The 24,823-nt window shown below is 39.4% G+C and overlaps 1 protein-coding gene across 1 annotated transcript; it reads left to right on the forward strand.

Annotated features, from left to right (window-relative positions):
- The first annotated feature begins 9,445 nt into the window (after positions 1 to 9,445).
- Positions 9,446 to 24,256, forward strand: LOC114662078 (retinoic acid-induced protein 3-like). The gene is made up of 4 exons (XM_028815399.2): positions 9,446 to 9,748; positions 15,095 to 16,094; positions 19,753 to 19,814; positions 22,561 to 24,256. Exons 2-4 carry the CDS (start codon positions 15,104 to 15,106, stop codon positions 22,663 to 22,665), a joined length of 1,158 nt encoding a protein of 385 aa, XP_028671232.1. The 5' UTR covers positions 9,446 to 9,748; positions 15,095 to 15,103; the 3' UTR covers positions 22,666 to 24,256.
- Positions 24,257 to 24,823: the final 567 nt, after the last annotated feature.

Genomic DNA, 24,823 nt, shown 5'->3' on the forward strand with positions numbered 1-24,823 from the left:
CCCAGTGGAAGCATGTACAGTGAAAACAGTAAAGGTCCCAGTACTGAGCCCTGCGGGACACCATATTGAACTTCTGTGTATAATGATGGAGTACTGTCAGCACATTTCTGTACATATTGGAATCGATTTGATAAGTAAGAACTAAACCAAGCGAGCACGGTGCCTGTAAGCCCAACATCATTTTCTAGCCTGTGCATGATTTAGTGCCATTTATGACACAGCTTTCTGGTGATCCTTTATTCTCATTCCTCAAAGAGCTTTACAGGATGAAGAAAGAGAAAAAAGACAAAATATAAAAAATAAAATTAGGTAATACTAAGTAACATAGAATAAAAGTAAGGTTCAATGGCCAGGGAGGACAGAAAAAACAAAAAAAATTCCAGATGGCTAGAGAAAAAAAACATCAAATCTGCCCACCCAGCCCCCTAACATAAATGATCTCAATCAGTCCTCATGGTTTTCAGGCTTCACATGGAAGAACTTGATGATGACGGTCAAGTGGACTTCTGGCTTTTAATCCATCAATGTAGGGATATCACAGTGCTTTGATCAGGTGGTGGTGGCGCAGATCGCCACCACAGAAAACCGAAAAAAGAACAGAAGAGAAAGTAGGGGTTAGTACGGATTGTGGAGCCATGATAAAAATGATAATTAAATGTATATACAGAATATCAGGAATACACTAAAAAGAAGCTATGAGAAAGCCATTTTAAAATAATGTGTTTTTAGTAGTGTTATAAAGTGCTCCTCTGTATTAGCCTGGCGAATCGGTAAACTATTCCAGATTTTAGGTGCATAACAGCTGAAGGCCGCCTCACCACTTCGTTTGAGTTTAGCTCTTGGAATTCTAAGCAGACACTCATTTGAAGATCTAAGGTTACGATTTGGGGTGTAAGGTGTAAGACATTCCAAGATATAAGATGGAGTGAGATTATTTAAGACTTTGTAAACCATAAGCAGGATTTTAAAGTCAATTCTAAATGACACAGGTAACCAGTGTAGTGACAAAAAAACTGGAGATATATGCTTGGATTTTCTTTTCCTAGTTAAGATTCTAGCAGCTGCATTCTGCACTAGTTGCAATAAATTGATGTCTTTTTTGGGTGGTCCTGAGAGGAGTGCATTGCAGTAATCTAGTCAACTAAAAACAAAAGCGTGAACTAATTTTTCAACATCTTGCAAAGTTATAAGAGGTCTAACTTTTGCTATATTTCTTAAGTGAAAAAATGCTGTCCTAGTAATCTGCTTAATATTTGATTTAAAATTCAGGTCAAAGTCAATAATTACCCCTAAATTCTTTACCTGTCTTGACTTGTAAGCCTAATGGATCAAGATTATTTCTAATATCCTTATTAAATCCATTTTTGTCAATCACTAAAATTTCTGTTTTGTCCTTATTTAGTTTGAGAAAATTACTACTTATCCATTCAGAAACACAAGTAAGACATTGTGTCAGTGAATCAAGAGAGTTGGGGTCATTAGGCGCTATTGATAAATACAGTTGTGTGTCGTCAGCATAGCTGTGGTAGCTCACGTTATGCCCCGAGATAATTTGACCTAACGGAAGCATGTACATCAAAAAGAGCAGTGGGCTCAGGATAGATAAATAAAAGTAATGAAACTACCTATTAGATTAATTAGTGAGTCTGCCATTTACATTTCTATCGTACTTTATGCAGATAATGCAAAGTCCTTGATACTTTTCCAAACTAAATCCCAAAAGTATTTGGTAAAAAGTATAATATAACTGGATGGCATGGTGATGTCGTGGTTAGCACTGCTATCTCATAGATCAGGCATCCTGGGTCTGAATCCCAGGCCTGCTTACTGTCTGTGTGGAGTTCTCCCTGTGACTTTATTTTAAAGTGGCCCAATAGTCAAGAGTATTTATTGTCATTTTATCCATATACAGTAGTACAGCATACAGTGAAATGAAACAACGTTCCTCCAGGACTATGGTGCAACATAAAACACAGGACAACGAAGAATCCACGACACATAACATAAACACACATAATATATAACAAGGTGCATGTGAGTCAAATGTGCAAACATGTGCAACCATGTGCAACACAGCAGAACAGAACACATATATCAGATATCAGTCCGGTCCATGAGTGTTCAGGAGTCTGACTGCTTGGGGGAAGCTGTCACACATTCTGGAGGTGAGGCCCCGAATGTTTTGGTACCTTTTTCCCAATGGTAGGAGTGTAAATAGTGAATGTGAGGGGTGTGTTGGATCATTCACAATGCTGATGGCTTTGTGGATGCAGCGTGTGGTGTAAATGTCCATGATGGAGGGAAGAGAGACACCGATGATCTTCTCAGCTGTCTTCACTATCTGTTGTAGGGCTTTGTAATCCCTGACCGTGCAATTTCCAAACCAGACAGTGATCCAGTTGCTCAGGATGCTTTCTATGGTTCCTCTGTAGAATGTGGAATATGGGCAATATGAATGTGGTTGGGTGTTTGTATGAGTGGGATGTGCTTTGTACCCGACACTACTGGTGGGATAGGCAGCAGCCCCCCTCAATACTGATTCAGTTAAGCAAATCTGAGAATGTTATGTTGTGAGATACTGTGAAACTGCAGGGTTGGGATGCTATGAAGTAAAAGCAATCCAGTCAGGAACCAAAATATACCTTCGTGTCACTGTGCCTGGCACCTTGTGGCATGTGCACTTTATCTGTGTTCAGTTTCACTACCTTGCGCCTTAAAAGGCACTCAAAACCAGAAACATGCCATCCCAAACTAATCCCAAATAGAAGGCCATTCAAGTAGGCTTTCAGCTACTGAACAGTATTGTGGAAGATTATATTGGTTAACGCACAGTGCTTTCAGAAAGCATTCAGACTCCTTCACTTTTTACACATTTTATTATACCTCACATCCCATGCTTGGGGCCCATTCACACCTAAGCATTTTTCTAGCATTTTACCACTAGGCCAGAATGCTTCTAAGCCACCTGCAAGTTTATTTGCCTTTATTTTTAGCAGCACTATTCACACTTAAGTGTTTTAGCAGCCAGTGGTTTAAAAAACTCCTGCATTCAGCAGTATTTTAGTATTTTAGAAGTGTGATAGACAGTAGTACTTCAGGGACTTTCAAACTTAGATCTGATGTTATTTTAGAAAAATTAAGTGGATAGGACTTGTGAGTTTTGTTGGACTGAATGGTCTGTTCTCGTCCAGATTGTGCTAATGTTCTAATGTTATCAGCCAGGTGTTTGTTCTGGCGAAATCAATGGTAACAATCAAAGAATGAAAAAGAAAACAAAAGGTCTAGTGATAGCTGTTGAGGGAGAGGTCAGGTGCACACATACCTCCCAATCAGGTGAAAGGAATTCAGCCATAGTTATAAGAACACATTTAATGTTAATCATGTTAAAGTTTAGTACAGACGTTGTATTATATAGACAGAGCTGGCATTCCACCCTTACGGCATTAACTGAATGGGTTTTGTATGTTTTGCTTGTGCATTTCTGAATTGACTGCTATTAGTGTGTGTGTATAACTAAGTGGAATTTCCTGTTTTAACAATGAATAATGGAAATACTGACTCTAAAATAGGATTATGCCGTTAAGAAAATGGATAGAAATTTAAATTTGGAAATTTTACAGAATGTCCATCCATCCATTTTTCAACCCGCTGAACCCGAACACAGGGTCATGGGGGTCTGCTGGACCCAACACAGGGTGCAAAGCAGGAATTTTACAGAATGTGGTGCCCCAAATCCACTACTGATCCAGCACTTGATGCTGAAAATATCTTTTTATTCAATATAATCATGTCCCACGGCTAGTTGTATGGAAGTAAATTTTCAGATATGTTTAGTCTTTTTATTTGCAGCATCATTTGGAAGAGCACCTCCTTACGTATCTGAAGCTCCAGTTTCACCTTTTGTCTGTATTTCTTTGTGTATTTTTCTGCTGAAGAGTGGGCTTGTGCCTTCTTATTCTCTTCAGTTTAAAGACTAAATGACAAGCATTTTTCTCTTGTTTTGCCTTTGGGTATCTTTTGTCACATTGAATACAGTTTCAATTGTAAGAAAACAGGCAAGCATACCTTGCCTGTGATCAGGAAAAAATATATTTGTACATTCTCATTTTTGGTGTTTAAATTTATTTTATGCTCAGAATGTCTTGCGTGTTTGTTTTACAAACTAGGTTCTATATGGATAAGTGAGCCACAAATCTCAACCAAAGAGGTTCTCAATGTATTAAACTTAAACATTCAATTCATCCTGGTACTGTATACTTCATGTAAGAAAAAATAAGAAGTAAGTCTTTTGAGTACTTCTGATTGTGTAGGGGCTACCTAGTATTGAAACTCCAACTGGCATTTTCACAAATGCTTCTTTATACTTCTAACTTTTCATTGTATCTTTTTCTTATTAATTCGTGAGCATGGAATGAGTTACACATAAGCTGTAATCCTGAATTGTAACTGAGGGTTTATCAATGCAGTCTGTCATACACTGGATCCTCTGCGAGTTTTATTACTGGGCAGCTCTTGGCAAACATTTCCAGTTTGAAAAAGAAGTCCACAGGTCACCAGTCACACTTTAATGTAAGCTGTACTTCCTCATAATTAATTAGGGCTCTTTGTGTTTATATCCTGTATTTGGCCTTTAATTTAAGGACAGTTAAAGTAACACTGATTGAGGATGATTTGATGAGTGCCATCCTACCTGACTGAGCCAATCTGTATTAGAACATTTGTCTTTATCCTGATACCAGAGACAAGCAATGTGTTGCAGGTCAGTTGGTTGTACAACCAAGTATGAATTTCACTGTGCTCTATAGGGAAGACAAATGCTCCTCCTCTTTCTCCTACTCCTGCTACTACTACTACTACTACTTCTGACTCAAACCAAAGCAAAATAGTATCACTGAGGATTAATCCAACCTCATGTAGCAAAAGTCCTAACAACCATGAAAACACCAAAAGCGCAGCCTCACTTTCAGATTTTTCCTTTAGGCAGATGATTCACCTTGAGGGGATTCTGTATGAAACATCCTGTATGTATAAAGCATAGCACAGGCACACCATGTGAAAAAATGTTTATATGGCATGTTGAGCCTGGTATGGAGTTCTGTCATTGATTTGCATAAAGCAAATCCCAACTGTAGGTAGCACAATAACAAATTTCTCACAGATCCCACATCCTTTGTTTTAGTTCTGCACCATTTGTATGTGCATGGAATCTGCACGTCTGGAGAAAAACCAAGCCATAAAGTGCAAGGAACACTCTTTAGACCTCTACGATCAAACTATGGTGAGGCATAGATCAGGGCAAGGGTATAAAACCATTTCTAAAGATTTGAGTGTTCCCGGGAGCACAACTGTCTCAATAATTGAAAATGGAAGATGTTTTGAACCAACAGGATTCTTACTAGAGTTGGCTATTCAGCCAAAATGAGTAACCGGACAAGAAGGGCCTTGATCAGGGAGGTGACTGAGAACTCAATGGTCTGTCCAACTTAGCTTCATAAGTCCACTGCTAAGATGTGAGAACCAGTCAGAAGGATTACTATTTCAGTAGCACAAGATGGAAAACACTCTTGAATAAAAGGCATATAACAGCCTGCTTGAACTCTGAGGGCATGAAAAAACAGATTACCTGGCCTAATGAGACAGAAATTGAACTCTTTGGACAGAACTCCAAGCTCTAGGTGTGCTGAAGACCATACACTGCTCATCACCTATCTAATACCATCACTACAGTGAAGTAGGGGAGTAGCAGTATTATGCTATGGAGGTGCATCTTAGTGGCTGGGACAAGGATACTTCTCAGAATTGAGGGAAGGCAGAATTCAACCAAATACACAGAGGTCCTTAAAGACAACCTGCTCCACAGTGCATGTAGCCTCAGACTGGGGCAGTAGTTCATCTTTCAGCATAACAATAACCCAAAACATACCGCCAAGACAATGCTGAATGGTCTTTGGGGCAAGTCTCTGACTGCCCTTGAGTAGCTCATCCAATGCCCAGACATAAACCTCATAGAATATTTGTGGAGAGATCTGAAAATGCCAGTTTAGAGATGCTTCCCAACCATTCTAATGAAGTTTGAGAGAATCGAGAGATTAACAACCCAAATTTAGGTGTACAAAGCTTATAGGGGCTTAGCAATCTTAATCAGCAGCCATATCACCTGGGCTTCAGAACATGTTTTCCACCTGGAGCTGAGCATGTGTGGGCCCAGTCACTACTTGGATGAAACACCATCTAGGAAAAGCTAGGGTTACTGCTGGCAAGAGAAGTTGGTGAGGCCAGCAGAGGGCACTAACCCTGTGGTCTGTGTGTGGATCCCAATGCCCCAGTGCAGTGATGGAGACACTGTGCTGTAAATATGGCACCATCCCTCAGATGAGATTTAAAACCAAGGTCCTGACTATCTCTGGTCATTAAAGATTCCTGGGCATCTTTCAAAAAGAGTTGGGTTTATCCAAATATCCTGGCTAAATTGCCTTTCATGGCCTTGTCCATTCTGGACCCCTAATCATACCCTGTCTCTGATTGGCTATCTCTCACCCCTTCACCACCTAATAACTAATGCATGGTGAGTGTACTGGCATAATAATGGCTGCTGTTACATTATCCAGATGGGTGCTACACATTGGTGGTGTGCTGTGAGTATTGAGATAAGCGCTATATAAAAGTAATTTCTAACAGTATTATTATTATACAGGAATACTCAAAGCCATAACTCCTGCCAAAGGCACTTCTACAAATTATTTAATTAAAGGTATGAATATTTATATGAATGACAGATATCAGTTTTTGATCTTTAATAAATTTGCAAACTTTTCTGAAAACATGCTTTCAATTTGTCTTTATGGGTTATTAAGCATAGACTGATGGGCAAAATGGCAAAAATTAGCAATTTTTAAATTAACTATTCAGCACAATAAAGTGTACAGAAAGTGAAGTGATCTGAATACTTTCTGAATCAACTGTATGGTGAAAAAAATCAATCCAGTGTCTTGTTTACCATTCCCTACACAATGTACTTTGACTTGGTGTTTGTCTGACTTGGTGAATTCATCTATGATTTGTTTATGAGGGAACTGGGGGTATTAGGCTTTTTTGGGTAAGGGATGTAAGGTAAAATCAATTCTTGACAATGTTTGTCCGATGTATATTGAAAAGGTACAGTAAATGATGAGTCTGGCACATGAGTTTCTATTCTATTGAGGCACAGTTTTGATATATTGCTTTTTTGCTCTCTTCTTTTATGATAGTGTTTACTCATTGATGTATTTTCATTTTGAGCTTTATCCTCCATATGTACATTTTTGTATTGTTGGTACATGCAGTACAGGTTCAATTGCAGCATTACACTGCTCTCTTACAGTACGTGTATGCTAGGTCCTGCCATGGACTGGTGCACTGCATATTGACGTCTATTTCCCTGCTCTCCATGCTGCCAGACAGGCTGAGGATCTCGTGACCATAAGCTGATTTAAGCTGTTTTGAGGATGTAATTGTGACATTGACATTTCACATCATCACTTTTGTGATTGTTTATGGAATTAAATTCAGAATAAAAATGGAACATGTAAGAAGGAAAACAACCATAAAGTTAGTGATAAGTCAAGCAAAATGACACTTTTTATTGGCTAACTAAAAAGATTACAATATGCTGGCATTCGAGGCAACTCAGGCTCCTTCTTCAGGCAAGATGTAAATCAGAAACTGGAGTTCCCTGTGTTTATATAGACACCAGGACAGATAACAACATTGGAAAACCTTTAAGTGAGAAGACATCTTAGATGTAAAAAATTAACTGATTTATTTTGCAAGAGAGGAGTACTAGGGTCGGCACAGTGGTGCAGTGGTAGTGCTGCTGCCTCACAGTTAGGAGACCTGGGTTCGCTTCCCGGTTCCTCCCTGCGTGGAGTTTGCATGTTCTTCCCGTGTCTGTGTGGGTTTCCTCCCACAGTCCAAAGACATGCAGGTTAGGTGCATTGGCGATTCCAAATTGTGCTTGGTGTGTGTGCGCCCTGTGGCAGGGCTGGCACCCTGCCTGGGGTTTGTTTCCTGCCTTGTGCCCTGTGTTGGCTGGGATTGGCTCCAGCAGACCCCTGTGTTAGGATGTAGCGTGTTGGATAATGAATGGATGGAGTACTAGGGTGTTGTGCTGTGGATTATGGATGTAGTGAGAAGTCAAGGAACCTTTTATTGGCTAACTAAAAAGATTACAATATGCAGGCTTTTGAGGCAACTCAGGCCCCTTCTTCAGGCAAGATATAATAACCATATGTTTAACCATAAAGGTGAAAGACAACCCAACCATCACCGCACTCACAGTATGAACATTTCAAGTTGTTGAATCCTTTTGTCAAAAGTTGACCTTTTCTTCATCTCTTTTCCAACCCTAACTCCAAGTCTACATGGACTTGTTGCAGAGGATGGTGTTTGACATATGCCACTCTACACCTGCACTATAAGGCTTTCCAGTAAAAGCTAAGAAAATCCCAGATATCCACAAAATAATGTATCAAATCAAGGGCAGCCATAACTACTAAGAGTTAAAGATAATGGAATGTGTTTAGATGCATTTGAGAGCATATCCAATGGTTGACTGGTGCCATGGCCAGAGCCGACTTCTGCCCTAAGCCTAGTGATGCTGAGAGACACTGAGGCCTCCCTGACTCTTAATGGGATTACACACATTTGAGAATGCATGGATGGAAGGTTAGAAAAAAATGTCTGGCTTGAAGTCAAATTATTAAAAGAAAAAGATTGCTAATTTTAAGATGAAGATTAAGAATGTTTTATATCCAGCTGCCTCAATACATTAAAATCATTTAATTTAAACAACAAACATTTTCAAGTGGAATCTTATCAACTCTAAGAACTTTGCTGTTGCGCCGGAAAACACGGAGCTCCTCCTTCTTCATGTTAATTCAGCTGACTCAATACTTCTAAAGCACACTTAAACTTACCCAGCCTAGCGTGCTTATCCATACAGAAAAAATGTTAGTGCTAACAGGAGTCTGTTCGGGGGGAGGTGTGGAATCCCTCCACTCCCCATCACTCCCTGCTTCCACCAAGCCTTTGAGTCTGACCCATAATGAATTTCCTCATTTGTGGGGGAAAAAAAACTAAAAGCATAATTTAATTTCTCCTCCATCTTTTAACCTTAGCAGGAAGCAGAATCTGATTTGCAAGTGCTATCTCTGTGGAGAACAGATTTATCCCATAGGGGCCTCTATGTCCATAGGTTAGGCAAGCCTGAGCACCACTTGCTAATCATTACAAAGATAAATAGTGTTGCCTAAACTTTGTCAGCCTTGACTCACTGCAGTCTGTTCTGACTTCACTGTTTACACACCAGAGTCTGGTTGCCCTGAGAAACTGAGGCTTACCTGACAAAGCCAGCTGGGGCAAAGTCTTAAAATCTTCAAAACTACACAATTTTGGACTGGGAGTGTAGTGAAGTCATGCAGAGCACTGCTGTTCTGATTCTCAGCAGTTCATGTGAGCTTCAGTAACCTGCTCAACAGGTAGAGTCACACCTTGTTCTATTTTAAGGCGTCCAATCACGTCAGCGAGGCTGGGCTGGGCTGCATATATCAGAGGACACTTCCTCTGGGCTGCATCCTCACTGATCTCTGTCACCAAGCCCAGGGACACTTCAGAGCAGCATCTGTCTTATTTCAAACAGCTTTTATTTATAGAGGGGTGACTATACAGGACTGATCATCTAAACAGAAGAGTCAAGGAGTGTTGTTTAAAGGTGAGCTGATTTTTCTTTAAAATTATTTCTCTTATTATTCTATATTAGGAATTTAAAAATTAGGGATTAGAAGAGTTAATTGTAGTAGTTAAACACCTAAGCTTAAAATCATGAGGTTGCCTGTTCAGTTCCCACATCTGCCTCACTGTGTGACTCTGAACAAATCATTCAATCTGTCTGCGGTCCCACTGTAAAGTTATATCAGTAAACAGTTAGAACTTAGCCAGATCTCAAATGTTAGCTAAGAAAGATGTCAGCCTAACTCAGCAGATAAAACCTAACTCTCTTCCTTTCTCTAATCGAATATAAACTATATACATTCTTAACTGTTTTTCATGTCTCAAACAATATGCTCCCATTAAATTCTATTGTAACTGTGCTGTGTTTGAAGTAAGTGTATAATATGTAGAAGGTTATAAGTAGAATAAACGTGTGCTTTACTTGAATTTTAAATACAAATATATGTGTGTGTTGTTTGCACAATGGTTTGTACTGATGCTGCATAGATTTGGGGTTCTTGGTGTAAAACCTCAAGCATGATCGCTGCATGTGAAGTTTGCATGTTCCCCCACTGGCAGCATGAATTGCCTCTCTGGTATTGTGGCTTTCCTTCCACATCTCTGAAGGCATGCAGATTAGGGTTAGCAGTAACTCTAAATTGGTTTTAGTGCCAAGGGCTGTTACCTAAGGCTCTGGTGTAGTCTCTGGACCACCAATGCCCTGAAACAGATTTAGCAGGTCTGGGGAAGGTATAGATAGATAGATAGATAGATAGATAGATAGATAGATAGATAGATAGATAGATAGATAGAGATACTTCACAGGATTAGTTCCAAAATGTGTTACATTTGAAATATGCTTTGCATTTCAGAAGCCACTAGAAACAAGTTGAACTCTTTCATGAAATACATTCATTTACTTAACCATTGACCTACAGCATTAGATGCGGCGATTGCGATATGATTGTTTCTGCTTTACATCGTTGTTTTGTTTGTTTGTTTGATCTTAAGATCCAGCGCAACGTTGTTATGGCAATAAAGTAACAGACGGCAGGTGAAAGGTTTAACACACACACTCACGGGCTGCGTCTTCCTTTTATATTCACTTTCTTCACGGATTACCTCTTCTGTCTTCGTGCTGTCATTAAGTGTTTCACGGATGTACCTTTCTCAAAGTCGTTTACATCTCGCAGTCTTGTTCCAATAGTGATTTTGTTCAAGTATACTTTTTTTTAAAATGATTTGTCCGGTATATAGTTTTTATTTAATAATCGAGCTATCTATTTTCTAGCCTGTTTGGCGAGTTTAGAGCGCCAGGTCTATCCCTGCAGCATTTTTGTCTTGAAATACATCATTCCTGGACCGGACACCAGTTCGTGCAGTTTCGCGTAATTAAATTTAAACAAGTGGTAAAGTCGCGCCGCGCCTGTTTATGTATTCTGAAGATGATCTGCGGGCTGCAACAGAGTGTAATGGCAGAATTTTCGAACAGCAGGTGGCGCTTTTGCCACCCTTGCCCCCGAGGCATCTGGATGTCAGCTGCACACTCATTGCACAGCATGACGTTGGGAACAAAAAGTTTCGCTCCGAAGTTTCAGTCGAGGCGGAGGCACAGCACGTCACCCAGTGAGTGATCGGCAGACTCGCGGTTTTTCACACGCGTTTGTTCCTTCGATCTGCCCTCATTTCAATGTGGGAATGTAAGGTGGGGCGCAATGGGCGACATCCGCATTTATCTTCTCTCCTGCTGGGCATTGTCCATTTAGATTTAGTCCACACCTCCTGAAATATCTGTGATTTTGCAGAGGGAGTAGATGCGCTAATTAGCAGGTAATTTTCTAATTATAATTTCATTTGGTTTCTCGTTTCAGTTATAGAGTATATGCAGATGCTCTCCAATCGGCTAACGTTGGGGGTTCAGCTGCCAGTCATTTTATATATCGCCTCTCAGAGACGCTGTAATACCAGAAATGTCTCGGTCAAACTGTACTGGCGCTCAAAACAAACATGTTATTGAAAGTTATCTGATTAATCTTAAAAATCAATCAGAGACATAGGTGGTGAGTTCTGGTGCCTGTGACCTGCTGTACCTTGTGTTTTCCAGCCTAACCCCATAGCTGTATGACTGCATTTCCAGCTTTTGATAATAACAAGTCTGTTTAAGATGGGAGGTGTACTGGTGTACTGAATTAAGAACAATTTTTATGTACCCTTGAATTCTATTTACTTTTAAACCTTTCATCTTCTTCAGGTTAAATATGACCGCTGTTTGTGTGAAATCAGTAAAAGTATTTAATCTGTCTCAGTATGTAACTTGGTGACTTTTCCAACACATCCCTAAATTAATGAACAGTTCTAAAAAAAAAAGTTAAACACCCTCTAAATTGTACAGCTTCTAAAAAAAATGTAACTTGACTTGTCAACTTTAGCCAGGGGGTTGCCAATATTGGTCCTGGAGGACCACCATGGCTACAGGTTTTCATTCTAACCTTTTTTTTAATGAGTGCCCTGTTTGTGCTGCTAATTAACTTATTGTGAATTCATTTTAACTTCTGTTTTAAGATTTGTTCCCCTGAACTTCTTTATCCTTCCTTTGAATTTCTTTCCTTAATTGGCACCCAAACGGAAATGAAATTTGAAGCGAGGGAGTCAACAGAAGACCAACTAAGTCAGGGCCTCAAACTCCAACCAATTTCACTCCAACCAGTTGTTTAATTAGGTGCCGATTCTTGTCGTTAATTCTTTAATCCTGTGGTTTGTTGCTGCTCTCATTGTGCAACAGCAGACATTTCCAACATTGCTGTTTTTCTCTTTTCTAAAAGCACTGTTAAAATGTTTTGTGGACCTGAGCAGATCAACATTCCTGAGACCTTCATCTTTCTTTATGTTCAGATATTGTATGATGGACACCAGTATCTCATTATTGTTTGGCTGCTAATTAAGGAAAAAGAAACAATTAAGGCAGGGGTCCTAAATCACAGTCCTGGTGGGTCGCAGTGGCTGCAGGTTTTTTTTCTATCCCGGTTGCTCAATTGGAAAGCAATTCTTGCCAATAATTTAATTTCATGGCTTGTTAGTGCTTTAACTCTGCTATGCCAGGTAATTCTCCTATCTTAGATTTTCTTCCCCTTTCTAAGGATATCATCCAAATGGTTTGAAGGCTAAAACAGACGAGTAATTCTCGGTCCTTCACTTTTTTCTCTTCACTTTCCTTCCAAGTATTTAATTAAACCCAATAGCGCATGATAAATACACACAGGTGTAAATGGTAGCAAGCTAAATGGACAAATGCTGGTCTCTTTTGCATTTGCATGTTATTGCTGATTAGGAGCAATTAAAAACCAAGAGTACAGCTGTTTAAGACTAAAATAAGCAATAAGGGATCAAAATCTTAACAAGCGAGACAACTAAAGTGAAGCAGAAATGTTACTTGAGCAATAAGTGCTTCTTATTAAGCAACTGGGTTGGAGCAAAAACCTGCAGCCACTGCGGCCCTCCAGGACCGTGATTCAGGACCCCTAAATTAAGGGGTCTGAGTCTTCAAGAGCAAGTCAAACAAAATGATTTCAGAAGAAGTTAATTAGGACCAAAAACAGGTCATTAATTAAGAAAAGGGCTAGAATGAAAACCTGCAGCCACGGTGGTCCTCCAGGACCAGAATTAGCAACCCCTGCTTTAGCCCACCACTTTAATGAATTTTCAACTGCATTTAGGGTAGTTTGTTCATAACCCATAAAAACATCTTAAATGTCATGAACTCAAAACTGAAGATAGCGACGCCCTTTGAGTCTCCATTCACTTTAATTTATTTGTCACTGCATTTAAGGCAGTGTGTTCACAACCCATATAAACACCTAAAAGTCATCTGTTCAGCTCAGAGATATTAAGACTTGTTAATAAAATGCTCTGACTTTAAAAAAAGGAAATCAGGTTTCCAAATATCACATTTGTGTATGGCTGCTACACATTTTGAACACTGCCATGTCCTTCAGGTCAATTTTGACCCACAATATTTCTGCATTTCTTGAACTTTTGTAAAGGCTAAATGTCCCCTTGGACATCTATCTATCTATCTATCTATCTATCTATCTATCTATCTATCTATCTATCTATCTATCTATCTATCGGATTTTACTCTTCACTTAGGATACTGTTGTTTATATCCCATAAAGCATCATAACTGTTGTCTGTTCTATAATTTAGGATCATCACTACTGCAGATTAAGATAGTTAATCCATATCAACATTGTATATTATATTGTTTATCAATAAAATAGGTTTGGGGTGAATATTGTGATGTTCATGGCATCTAAAAGATGTGTCTGAATCAGGTCTAAATGAAAGCTGCTATACTTTCTTTTCCTTTAACACAATGCTGCTAACTGCTTTATGAACCAATTTTATTACACTATACTATAATATGGTCTCCGCTGCTAAAAACAGACTTTTCAGTATATAGAGCCTATCACCGTGAACATTCCTTCAAACTACTTTACAAAGCAATTCACTTTATTCATAAACAATAATAAAACACTACATTGCTGGAGAAAAGTGGAACATAAAACCACACCATCACAAAGATGACTCCATTAGATTGAGCTTCAGTAACACCAAGGTTTTTTAAAACACGGTGACTAACAAGACCGACACACCCAGATAATGCACAATACTACTGGATGAGTTTAACAAAGTGGGTGGGTGATGTTAAATTGGTCTTTCATTTTGCCCTTCCATTATCTGGAATCAAAGGATCAAAATGGACAGGCAGAAGTTCTCTTATTGTGTCATTCGTCTGGGTTTGGCTAAGGGGGTGGGAGGAAAGTGACTGATTTGTCTGCTTCTACAGTTGGCATATTTCCTCTGAGTTTTCTAATCTTCTCACACAAACATTGCAGTAAATGAAAACATGTTGTAAAATCAAGACAGAAATCTGCCTCCAGTATGAACAGGGATTGAATGATCAATTGATTTATTGCTTGTTTGTTTGTTTGAACCCCTGACGGCTTATAAAAAGACGCAACATTTCCCAGCAGGATTGGTCAAAAATGAGAACAATTCCTTATTGAGATGCCAGTGTAGATTTACAAATTAAATAAGTGTAAACATCTCTAAGATGAGGAGTAAACTGAATTCTCAGAGAAAAACCCTGCAAAACATAAAGAGAACGTAGACTCTGCATACACAGTGAATGGATCAGGCGTGAAGCCCACGTCTGTGTGAATCTGAGGCATTGCTCCCCATGTACATAACAATTCTAAAGAGAACATAGGGAAAATGAGCCAATGACTGTAAAACAGAACACAAATGTCACCAATTTTGACTGTTCCTTTCCTCCTTCTTGTTTTAGGTCGGAGATATGATTCCTGCCATTATACTGGTGGCCCTGTTCCTGCTGTTCCATTCGGAGCCAAGCAATGCTCAAAACAACACTAACGTGTCTTCTGTGCCTTCCGGCTGTGGGAGTAACCTTGGTTCAGACTATTATTTACTGTGTGATAAAAATTCCAGCTGGGGAATCATTCTGGAAACCTTGGCAACTGCTGGCATCGTCGTCTCACTGGTTTTAATAGTCATCCTAGTGGGATGCATTCCGTTTGTGAAGGACTGCAGGAAAAGGGCCAATGCTGCATTGCTGTTCTTTTTCCTGCTGGGCACATTTGGCCTGTTTGGCTTAACTTTCGCATTCATCATCAAATCAAATGAAAGGACCTGTCCAACTCGTATCTTTCTATTTGGGGTCCTGTTTGCAATGTGCTTCTCCTCCCTTTTTTGCCATAATTTGCGACTCATGGGCCTGGTGCGCAATGGAAAGGGCTTTGTGACGGGAGGCTGGGCAGTCACTTTGCTCATCGCCCTGACCCTTGTCCAGGTGATTATCGCAATTGAGTGGCTGATCACAGTCCTGGTGCGAGACAACCTACCCTGCAACTATTTCCAATACGAGTTTGTCACATTGCTCATCTATGTGATGTTTCTGCTGGTGCTGGCCTGGATAACGTCCCTGTTTGTATTCTGTGGGGTACACAAAGAATGGAAGAAGCATGGAGCTTTTGTGTTTCTCACCACTGACTTGACTGTATGCATATGGGTGGTGTGGATCATCATGCTTACCCGGGGAAATGTGGATTTAAACAAACGGCCACTTTGGGATGACCCAGTGCTTAGCATTGCTCTTGTCTCAAATGCCTGGGTTTTCATCCTCTTCTACGTGATTCCAGAGATTCACTACCTGAACTGCGGCAACAAGGATGACATGTACGACGATGCAGCTTCTGCAATGCCGACCCTTACATACCAGAAACATGGCCTGGAAAACAAAATGTTCAGAAAAGACGAAGGTGACGATGGTAAGAATTTCACAAAACAGCAGGGCCCTAATCACTTCAGGCTTTGCAGTTCATACCAGAAGGGATCCTCCATTTTCACTTTTGCAAATCTTGCCATCATTCAGTTCAGAAGTTGTTCAATGAGGCTTAGTTCCATATTTGTTACATATTTCAAATAATAATAAGCTGCTGTGGGTATGAACATTAACACGTTAGTTGAAACTGAGTTCTGCATTTGCTGTTAACAAATGCCTTATTAATAACAGGCCAATAGATTATCACTGTGGATGGTTTAACAGTAATTTTTATTCATCCATTTCCTAAACTTGCTACTTTCAGTGCAGAATTTGATGTTGTCAAAGCAGGACAAACTGTAGGAAAGGTGCCAGTTTGTCTCATTCATTAACCTGCATGGTGGAAGAAATTTAAAATTCAAAAAACAGTCCCATGAACACAGTTTTGGACAGGACGTGACTGGGCTGTGATTTAAGTCAGGGTCCCTAGAGTTGCTTGGCAGTACCACTAATCACATTATATAATAACAGAAGTTCTCTCTTTTTTCGTTGATTAAAATAAAGCACAATTCCCACCAATATGTACTGTATGCACATTTATTGCTATCCATTATGATGTATTAATGGTTGTTATGTGTCTTGAAAGATACATTATGCCCACTGAACCAGGTGCTGTAACAGATTTCCAAGGCAGAATTGCAACTTTTACTTTTTATTTAATATTGCACAGTTTAGCAGTGTCCTAACTAATCGAGGTGGCTGCCTATCCCCAGAAAAGTGAGTTTCTGTGTTAAGATATCTGATTTATGTTGACTTATTTATTTTAATTAGCTTGTCAAAGTAAATCTTAACAGAATCCAGTGCATAGTTCATGCATCAACTAAACAATAGTCATACTCACTCAAGGAATTGGGAACACTGAAGGTATTCATTTGATCTTCTTGAGGACTGTCCTGATTAAGGGCTTAATTTCTTGAAAGTTGATTAGAAAGCTTGTCTGGTTCAGCACATCTAGGACAATGCAGGTTGCTCAGTCATTACTGTATGTCTGCACTGTTAGACACACGCAAGCATAGAAAAACGATAAGATAACATTCAGGGTGATCACCGATGACAATCCGACCAAGGCTCGGTGAAGATGAGTTGCCCTCGGCCACACATAGGACAATGTTACCTTGTTTTAAAGTCCAATGTGTGTTGTTATTCTCTTCTTGCAGAAAACAAAAGGCAGAAAAAGCCAACCCATACATTTAGGCAATAGGTGTTTCTATGTACACAAAAGAAACAGAAGAAGCCTCAGGGGATGAGGGAGAACATCAAAACACACAGGCTGAACACGAACACAAAGACGGGCTGTTAATCTTAAATCAACAAACCGCTCTTTCAATTGCTGCTTGTTCATCCCTCTTTAGTTTGTTTTTAACTGTTAATTCTGGAATTAGAACAATACAGCAATACAAAACTACATTGTAAATGTATAAGGCTAATTTAAAATAAAGATCAAACTACCTGTTGTTAAAGTTGCTCAATTCAGCTCTCTGTCACAGATACAGGGCCAGAGCTGGCAGCATGAAACACAAGGCAGGAAGCAACCCTGGACTGGGAAGCCTTCAAACACAAATAAGGAGTTTTTAGATATGCAGGACCAAAACAGAAGAAACTTTCATTTATATTTTTTTTAGTTTTGCACTACTGCGCAGTGGAGCAGTGGTTGCAGAACTGTTGCCTCTTAGATTCAAAGACTAGCTTCAATTCATCAAACATGGCAAATTTCCAAGTATCTTATGCCAATAATAACCTTGTAAACCTAAATACCAATTAGTAATTACAGTTAATAGATGTATCCACCAGGGAGTAGCATTTTAGGTTAGTTTTAAGCTTTTTAGGGTCACTCTTAACAAGTGTTTGACCCTTAAAAAGATATGATAAAAGAAGCCATATTCAGTGCTCGGGTGAGTCAAGAACTGATGCTCAACAGGGCTAAGTGATGGCAGAAAAGAGGTTGTCTGTCCAAAAATTAGAAATAAAGCGAGCTTTAAGTGAACAAGTAGACAAAGCACTCCACTAATTAGTGACAGACCGTTCAACCTGTTTATTTAGGCTCCATACTGCAGAAGAGTTTGTGTCCATTGCTTTAATAGTCCCTTTGTTTACCTCTACAATGTGCTGATTATTAAATAACTTTAATATACCAATTAATTAATTTGATGCTTTAAAATGGAAAGGTTCCTTTTTTAGTATGTAATTCTTCTTTTTTAGTAGTCTGATGCCATTTTGTTCCAAATGTGCGAGACACAAACCCTTCAATAACGCTTTAAAGTTATCATTTTAATTTTTATTCTTTAAATCAAGTTTGTTTGTATACATCAAGAACCAGGCCTAGAGGTACAGTATTTTCACCTGAGGCAGGAGGAGAAATTTGCGCCCCTATGTATATTGTTTTTTATTACTAATAAGTAGTAATTAAAAATACTTACAAGGGTGATATCATACGAGGAAACGAGTGTATTGAGTGAGAGTGTCCGATGCAAATCATCAGTTTGCTTAAGGTATTTGATGAACATTACAACATACATTTGGCTTTTTTTATTTTGCAATTTATTAATTTTAATTTTTCATCAGTTTGCCACTCTTTCCCATTGTTCACCCGAGGCAAGTGCCCGTTTGCCTCACCCTTGTCCCGGCCCTGTATATATCTCTTCCCATATTTTTTCTGAATTCAGAAATGTGTCTGAAATCTCTCTTAACATGAAGAGTGTGTCTCTCGTGGTTCCTAAAGGCCACAGGTTTATGCAGGTTAATCTCTAATTTTCCTTTAGTTAACCATTAAAAGTCACTTAATCGGTAGCTCTTGACATAATATCACAGTGCTACCACTTGACATCACACAGAATTGTACAGCACACCCAGGAGCACATTACTACATTACAAATTAACAACAATCCATGCTTCCCTTGTTGGTCTGACTCCAATAGAGATGTTTCTCATGTAATCGGCAGAGCGGCTTTCTTTCTTGCACATCAGTTTCACAAATGTGAACACTAAAGTCAATCCTCCACTGGATGAAGATAGTTTTATCCCATATGCATGATATCTCCAGACTCCATGGACCACATAGAATCATAAAGAGGGTCCTCCTCTCCTCTGCCTCTTTTTTTAAAAGTTATGAAGATATGTTATATACCCAGAACTATTCTCCATCATTCTGTCCTATGCATTTATCATCTTACTTCTTCATAAACCTCCTGGGGTCTCAAATTAAATGAAACGGGACTGAGCAGTTGTCCCATTTCTGTCTAGGATTACTTCGTTCATAGGGTACTGTGTGTCCCTGAAGATTTTCCATTTTTACAAGACCATATACACTAGTCAGTGTGTGGCTTTGTCCAATTCGCTTCACATGTCTCTATTTTCCTGTATGAGAGGTCCAAATCTATTAAACGAATTTCTAAAAGTCTGAAAGCCATGCTAAGCCACATAATTTACTGAATTTGCTGAAATTTACAAAAGGCAACTGATTATCATCAGCACTGTACTCTTTCCTGAACTTATCATAAATTTAAACAAATATTTTTTCAATGGAAATTCATGAGTAGATCCTTTTAATGATAAACAGCTCTGCACTGCCACCACACTTAACAATTGTTCTTGCTCTCTTTTTGCAGATGTCCCCAAAGATAAGCACCTTTATATGGATTCACCCTATGATTCAACACTGCCCATGCAGGTAAGCCATCTTCCAGTTTTCTCATTAACCCTTGCATAAAAGTCCTTTGACGTCAAAAAAAAAAAAAAAAAAAGAAAAAAAGAAACCAAAGTGCATGTAGTGCTTACCTGTTGTTCCACCTCATGTTCATCATTTCCAGTCTATTCATTTATGCTACAGTTTTACTGTGTAGGCAAGTAAGTATGTCCAACACCTCCATATCAATCAAATATTACAGATGTCAACAGTGGTCTCTAGAGAGTGCTGATACTCAAATGTTACCTGTGATTCAAAAATAAGTAAAAATAAAAATCTTTTTGTTTATGCAAGAGTTTTACCGGGTAGGTAAGTTTGTATATTGGGCACCTAAATATTAGTCAGATACTACATATATTTTATGTGCCAGCTTATTACTACTTGGAGCATATTATTCATGTTGCCTCTTGCATGTATTCATGAAGAGCGAGGTCTAGATGGGCAAATGTGTTACAAACGTGTGTGCGCACCAAAGTAAATGTCAGCATGGAAAAATATATTTGCATTAAATCATCTTGGCTGCTGCCAACAATGAGCAGGCTAATAATAGTCAGTCAACAGTAATACTAGGAGTTACTAGTAATCACAACAACATATTCTGGAAGAAGCAATAGTTTTCCAAAATAGCATCTTCAGTACTTTGGATCAATGTCTCCTGTCCTGGGGTAATTCTTTGAAATTATTTGATATATGTGCAGTATATGACTTAGAGCTGGCCTTAGGGCAAAGTGAACAAAGCGACCGCTTCGGGCCCACAGCTGGAGGGGGCCCACTGCGCCCAAGGTTTTTTTTTTTCCTGCGATGTGACGCTGCTGCGGAGGGCCCAATGGAGCAACAGACTCCTTCACTCCAACCTCTATTACTAATTTTTTTATATATATAATTCACGGGCAACATATTGCATCACCTAATTACTCCACGTGGACATCTCCACTCGGCACTCCAATCTTTATTACGCTTCATTACGGTTATGGTTGTCAGTGTCAAACGGAAATCGTCAAAAAGTGATGTTTGTAGATGCCGGGAAAACGCATTTCTGCAGCTCAGAATGCAGGAAATCACTTGGCGACCGGGGTTCTGCCCCAGACCCCCTAGCTGCAGGGGTCAGGCCCCTTACGGGGCCCTCGGTATCAGTTTGCTTCAGGCCCGAAATTGTCTAGGGCCGGCTCTGATTATGACTATACAGAATCAGCACACTAGGAGTTTGACTAGTATACAATAAAAAGAGGTGCATAGACCTAGTTTTAATACAGTTTAATATAATAATAATAATAATGACCATCACAAATGCGATGTTTGCTCTGAGGATGTTGATGGAGAAGTACAGAGAAGGCCAGAAGGAGCTGCATTATGTCTTTGTGGACCTGGAGAAAGCATATGACAGGGTGCCTCGAGAGGAGCTGTGGTATTGTATGAGGAAGTCAGGAGTGGCAGAGAAGTATATAAGAGTTGTACAGGATATGTACAAGGGAAGTGTGACAGTGGTGAGGTCTGCGGTAGGAGTGACGGATGCATTCAAGGTGGAGGTGGGATTACATCAGGGAACGGCTCTGAGCCCTTTCTTATTTGCAGTGGTGATGGACAGGTTGACAGACGAGATTTGACAGGAGTCCCCGTGGACTATGATATTTGCTGATGACATTGTGATCTGTAGCGAGAGTAGGGAGCAGGTTGAGGAGACCCTGGAGAGGTGGAGATATGCTCTAGAGAGGAGAGGAATGAAGGTCAGTAGGAACAAGACAGAATACATGTGTGTAAATGAGAGGGAGGTCAGTCGAATGGTGAGGATGCAGGGAGTAGAGTTGGTGAAGGTGGATGAGTTTAAATACTTGGGATCAACAGTACAGAGTAACAGGGAATGTGGAAAAGAAGTGAAAAAGAGAGTGCAGGCAGGGTGGAATGGGTGGAGAAGAGTGTTAGGAGTGATTTGTGACAGACAGGTATCAGAAAGAGTGAAAGGGAAGATCTACAGGACGGTAGTGAGACCAGCTATGTTATATGGGTTGGAGACGGTGGCACTGACCAGAAAGCAGGAGACAGAGCTGGAGGTAGCAGAGTTAGAGATGCTAAGATTTGCATTGGGTGTGACAAGGATGGATAGGATTAGAAATTAGTAAATTAGAGGGTCAGCTCAAATTGGATGGCTGGGAGACAAAGTCAGAGAGGCGAGATTGCGTTGGTTTGGACAGAGGAGAGATGCTGAGTATATTGGGAGAAGGATGCTAAGGATAGAGCTGCCAGGAAAGAGGAAAAGAGGAAGGCCTAAGAGAAGGTTTATGGATCTGGTGAGAGAGGACATGCAGGTGATGGGTGTGACAGAACAAGATACAGAGGACAGAAAGATATAGAAGAAGATGATCTGCTGTGGCAACCCTTAACAGGAGCAGCAGAAAGAAGAAGAAGAATACATTTTATTTATATAGCACCTTTTCCATGCTCAAGGAGCTAGTTTTAATACAGTTTAATATAGTATAGTTCTAGTTTTTAAACAACATCTTAGTAACCCTTACCTGTCTCTTGTGTATTTTTACCACATTTTTTACTATTTGTGTTTAATGTAAGACTGTATGTATTGTTTTATCTCAAGCCAAGATCTTTTGGTTAATTTTTTTCCCCAAAGTTGTCTCATTTAATTACTGTCTGCTTGTAATCATATTAGTGAACTTAGAACATTATTATGCATTTGACTTCTTGAGGTTTCTAATAATATTTTTTTTTATTTGTTTTTTAGAACCTGGGACCAAGCCGTGACTTTTCTATCCCTCGTCCTCACACAAGAAATGCACAAAATGGGCCTGAGCACCCTTATAATGAGTATTATGGTCGTAAGCCATAGATTAATTAAACAAAAACTTCACTGCCTCCTGTTGGCATAGCCATGGACTTAAGTGCATTCAGACCGAAGCTTGATTTGGATGAAGTATTCCTGTGCAATGCGTCCTCACTACTATTGCTCTTCACCAAAGTATAGCCCTGATGTCTCTTCATCTGTTATCTACTTGGTGAAAATATTCATCTAGATGTCTCTCAATGAAGTATTCAAAGCCCTTTTCTCAGCTCTTTGTGAAATTAAAACAATTGAAATGGGGGGCTGGGGGTCAGAGGGGACTTAATAAGTGAAAATGTGTGTGTAGACACTCGTTTTCAAGGTAGTTCTGTAGGTTCTGCAGCTTTATTGGCAGAATAACCTTAGTTGGCACATATCAATAGATTTATATGCTTATTTGTTAAAAACATATTGATTAAATTGGGTGGAGAGGATAGGCAAATAAAGACCAGCAGCAGAGGATGAAAACCCAAACTAAAAAGGTCCATCTAAGCACAGTAGCTTAACTCCTATCCTGGGAAGTCCAAAAACAGTTCCAGTCTACAGAGTGTAAGATGCCTTCCAATAGGTTGCCAACGGCTTTTAATAATTATGTTCTGATAATGCTAAATTAAGAATAAAAAAATAAAAAATCACTGTGCACTTTATATCTCCTACCTATGGGAGGTGCATTGTATTCTTGGAAAGTGGTGATCCCCCACACAAAAAACTACCTTAGTCTTTCTATTAGCATACAGCATGCACCGATTTATCCTTCTTGCTTCATTCCAATGCTTTCCTTCAACAAATCTTCCCCAGTTTGAAGATTTTAGCCCACATGACATTTCTAGATAATGCACCCCAGTGTGTCAATTGTTGTGGTAAGAGAATATAATGGGTGAGTAGCTCCCCAGGTGGCTTTGTGAATTTATTCTTTTTTGTTACTGAAAAGACAGCAGCATCCAAGAGACTGAGAAACATGGCCAAGTACATGTGCTCCTGCAAAAGGAAGAGAAATAAGGAATGATCAGACGCCCGCCTTATTCTGCATTTAAAACAATGACGGGCTTGAGAGATGGCACTGGGTGTGGACCTTCATGTGAAGCTCACCCAGCATTCCTACCATATGAGAGCTGATGACTGTCACCGATGGCACCCATATAGCACATTTGGGATGATCCTGTGCCAGCTGAGTGAAGAGTAAAGGCTGTTTTCATCTTAACAACAGCTCTATGTAAGCCTCAAGTGGCAACACAAATTCCTTTATTTGTAATTGTTTTATGCACTCATAAATCTGTCTCCTGCTCTACAATTTATTATTAATATTAATGCATCAATCATCTTAAGGGCTTTATCATGTCCAGCTCTTCTTTCTGTAAATAATATATTTTTTATTTATATTGGCTATACATTCAGACTTGTTCTTCCCAAGAACAAAACAACTAATTAAGAAAGCCTTCAAATACAGCATTGATTAGTGTATATTCCAGAATTGTATATTACTTTACTTTGCTGTTAGTAAGTGATGCATTGCTGTTTTGTTAATTTATTCTATTAAACTTATTTTGTGTTAAATAACAATAGAATCATGGTGTTTATAATAAAGGTGTTTATGAATGTATGGTCCTCCTCCACTTTTCACCCAAGGCTTAGTAAATGGAAGGGATGGGAAAATCCACTTGCTGCTCACTGAAGATTTAGCATTTACATCAGAGTGATATTTGCCAGCTGCCACATCATCGTCATGAAATGGTATAGTCACTAAAAAAGAAAAAAAAATGTAGTGCAAACTTTCCATCAGATTTGTAAACCAAATGATTTACATTTAGAAGAGAGTACATTAAACAGTAAGTACCAAGGAGTGCAGTCTGCCTTACATTGTGTAGTCCACTTTCAAAAACTCCCTTGACCATGAAGACTTTGATGGTCTAGGCATGTATTGGACTCAGAGTCCATCCACTTAGGAGAGGTCAATACCACTTTTCTTACAAAGTACGCTTTGTAGTGGGAGGGAGGGACACTATAAATATTTGCTGTTTTACATTTCAGTGTTACTTTATACTGTATGAGGAGGTGTCCTTCTGGGAAGAGGCTGACAAAGGTGATGGCACCATCAGGTTGGAAAAACACAGGCCTACGTTCCACAGAGACAAAGCCATAGTTGCAAGGGAAGAGGAGGCTGGGAGCA

Source organism: Erpetoichthys calabaricus, chromosome 12, assembly GCF_900747795.2.
Source record: "Erpetoichthys calabaricus chromosome 12, fErpCal1.3, whole genome shotgun sequence".
Classification (NCBI taxonomy): Eukaryota; Metazoa; Chordata; class Cladistia; order Polypteriformes; family Polypteridae; genus Erpetoichthys; species Erpetoichthys calabaricus.

Bases quoted from the DNA above. Each gene is read 5' to 3' on its own strand.
- LOC114662078 (XM_028815399.2), top strand. From the start codon at position 15,104: ATGATTCCTGCCATTATACTGGTGGCCCTGTTCCTGCTGTTCCATTCG. The intron at 16,095-19,752 runs GTAAGAATTTCA...CTCTTTTTGCAG, and splicing joins AAAAGACGAAGGTGACGATG to ATGTCCCCAAAGATAAGCAC. The intron at 19,815-22,560 runs GTAAGCCATCTT...TTTGTTTTTTAG, and splicing joins ATTCAACACTGCCCATGCAG to AACCTGGGACCAAGCCGTGA.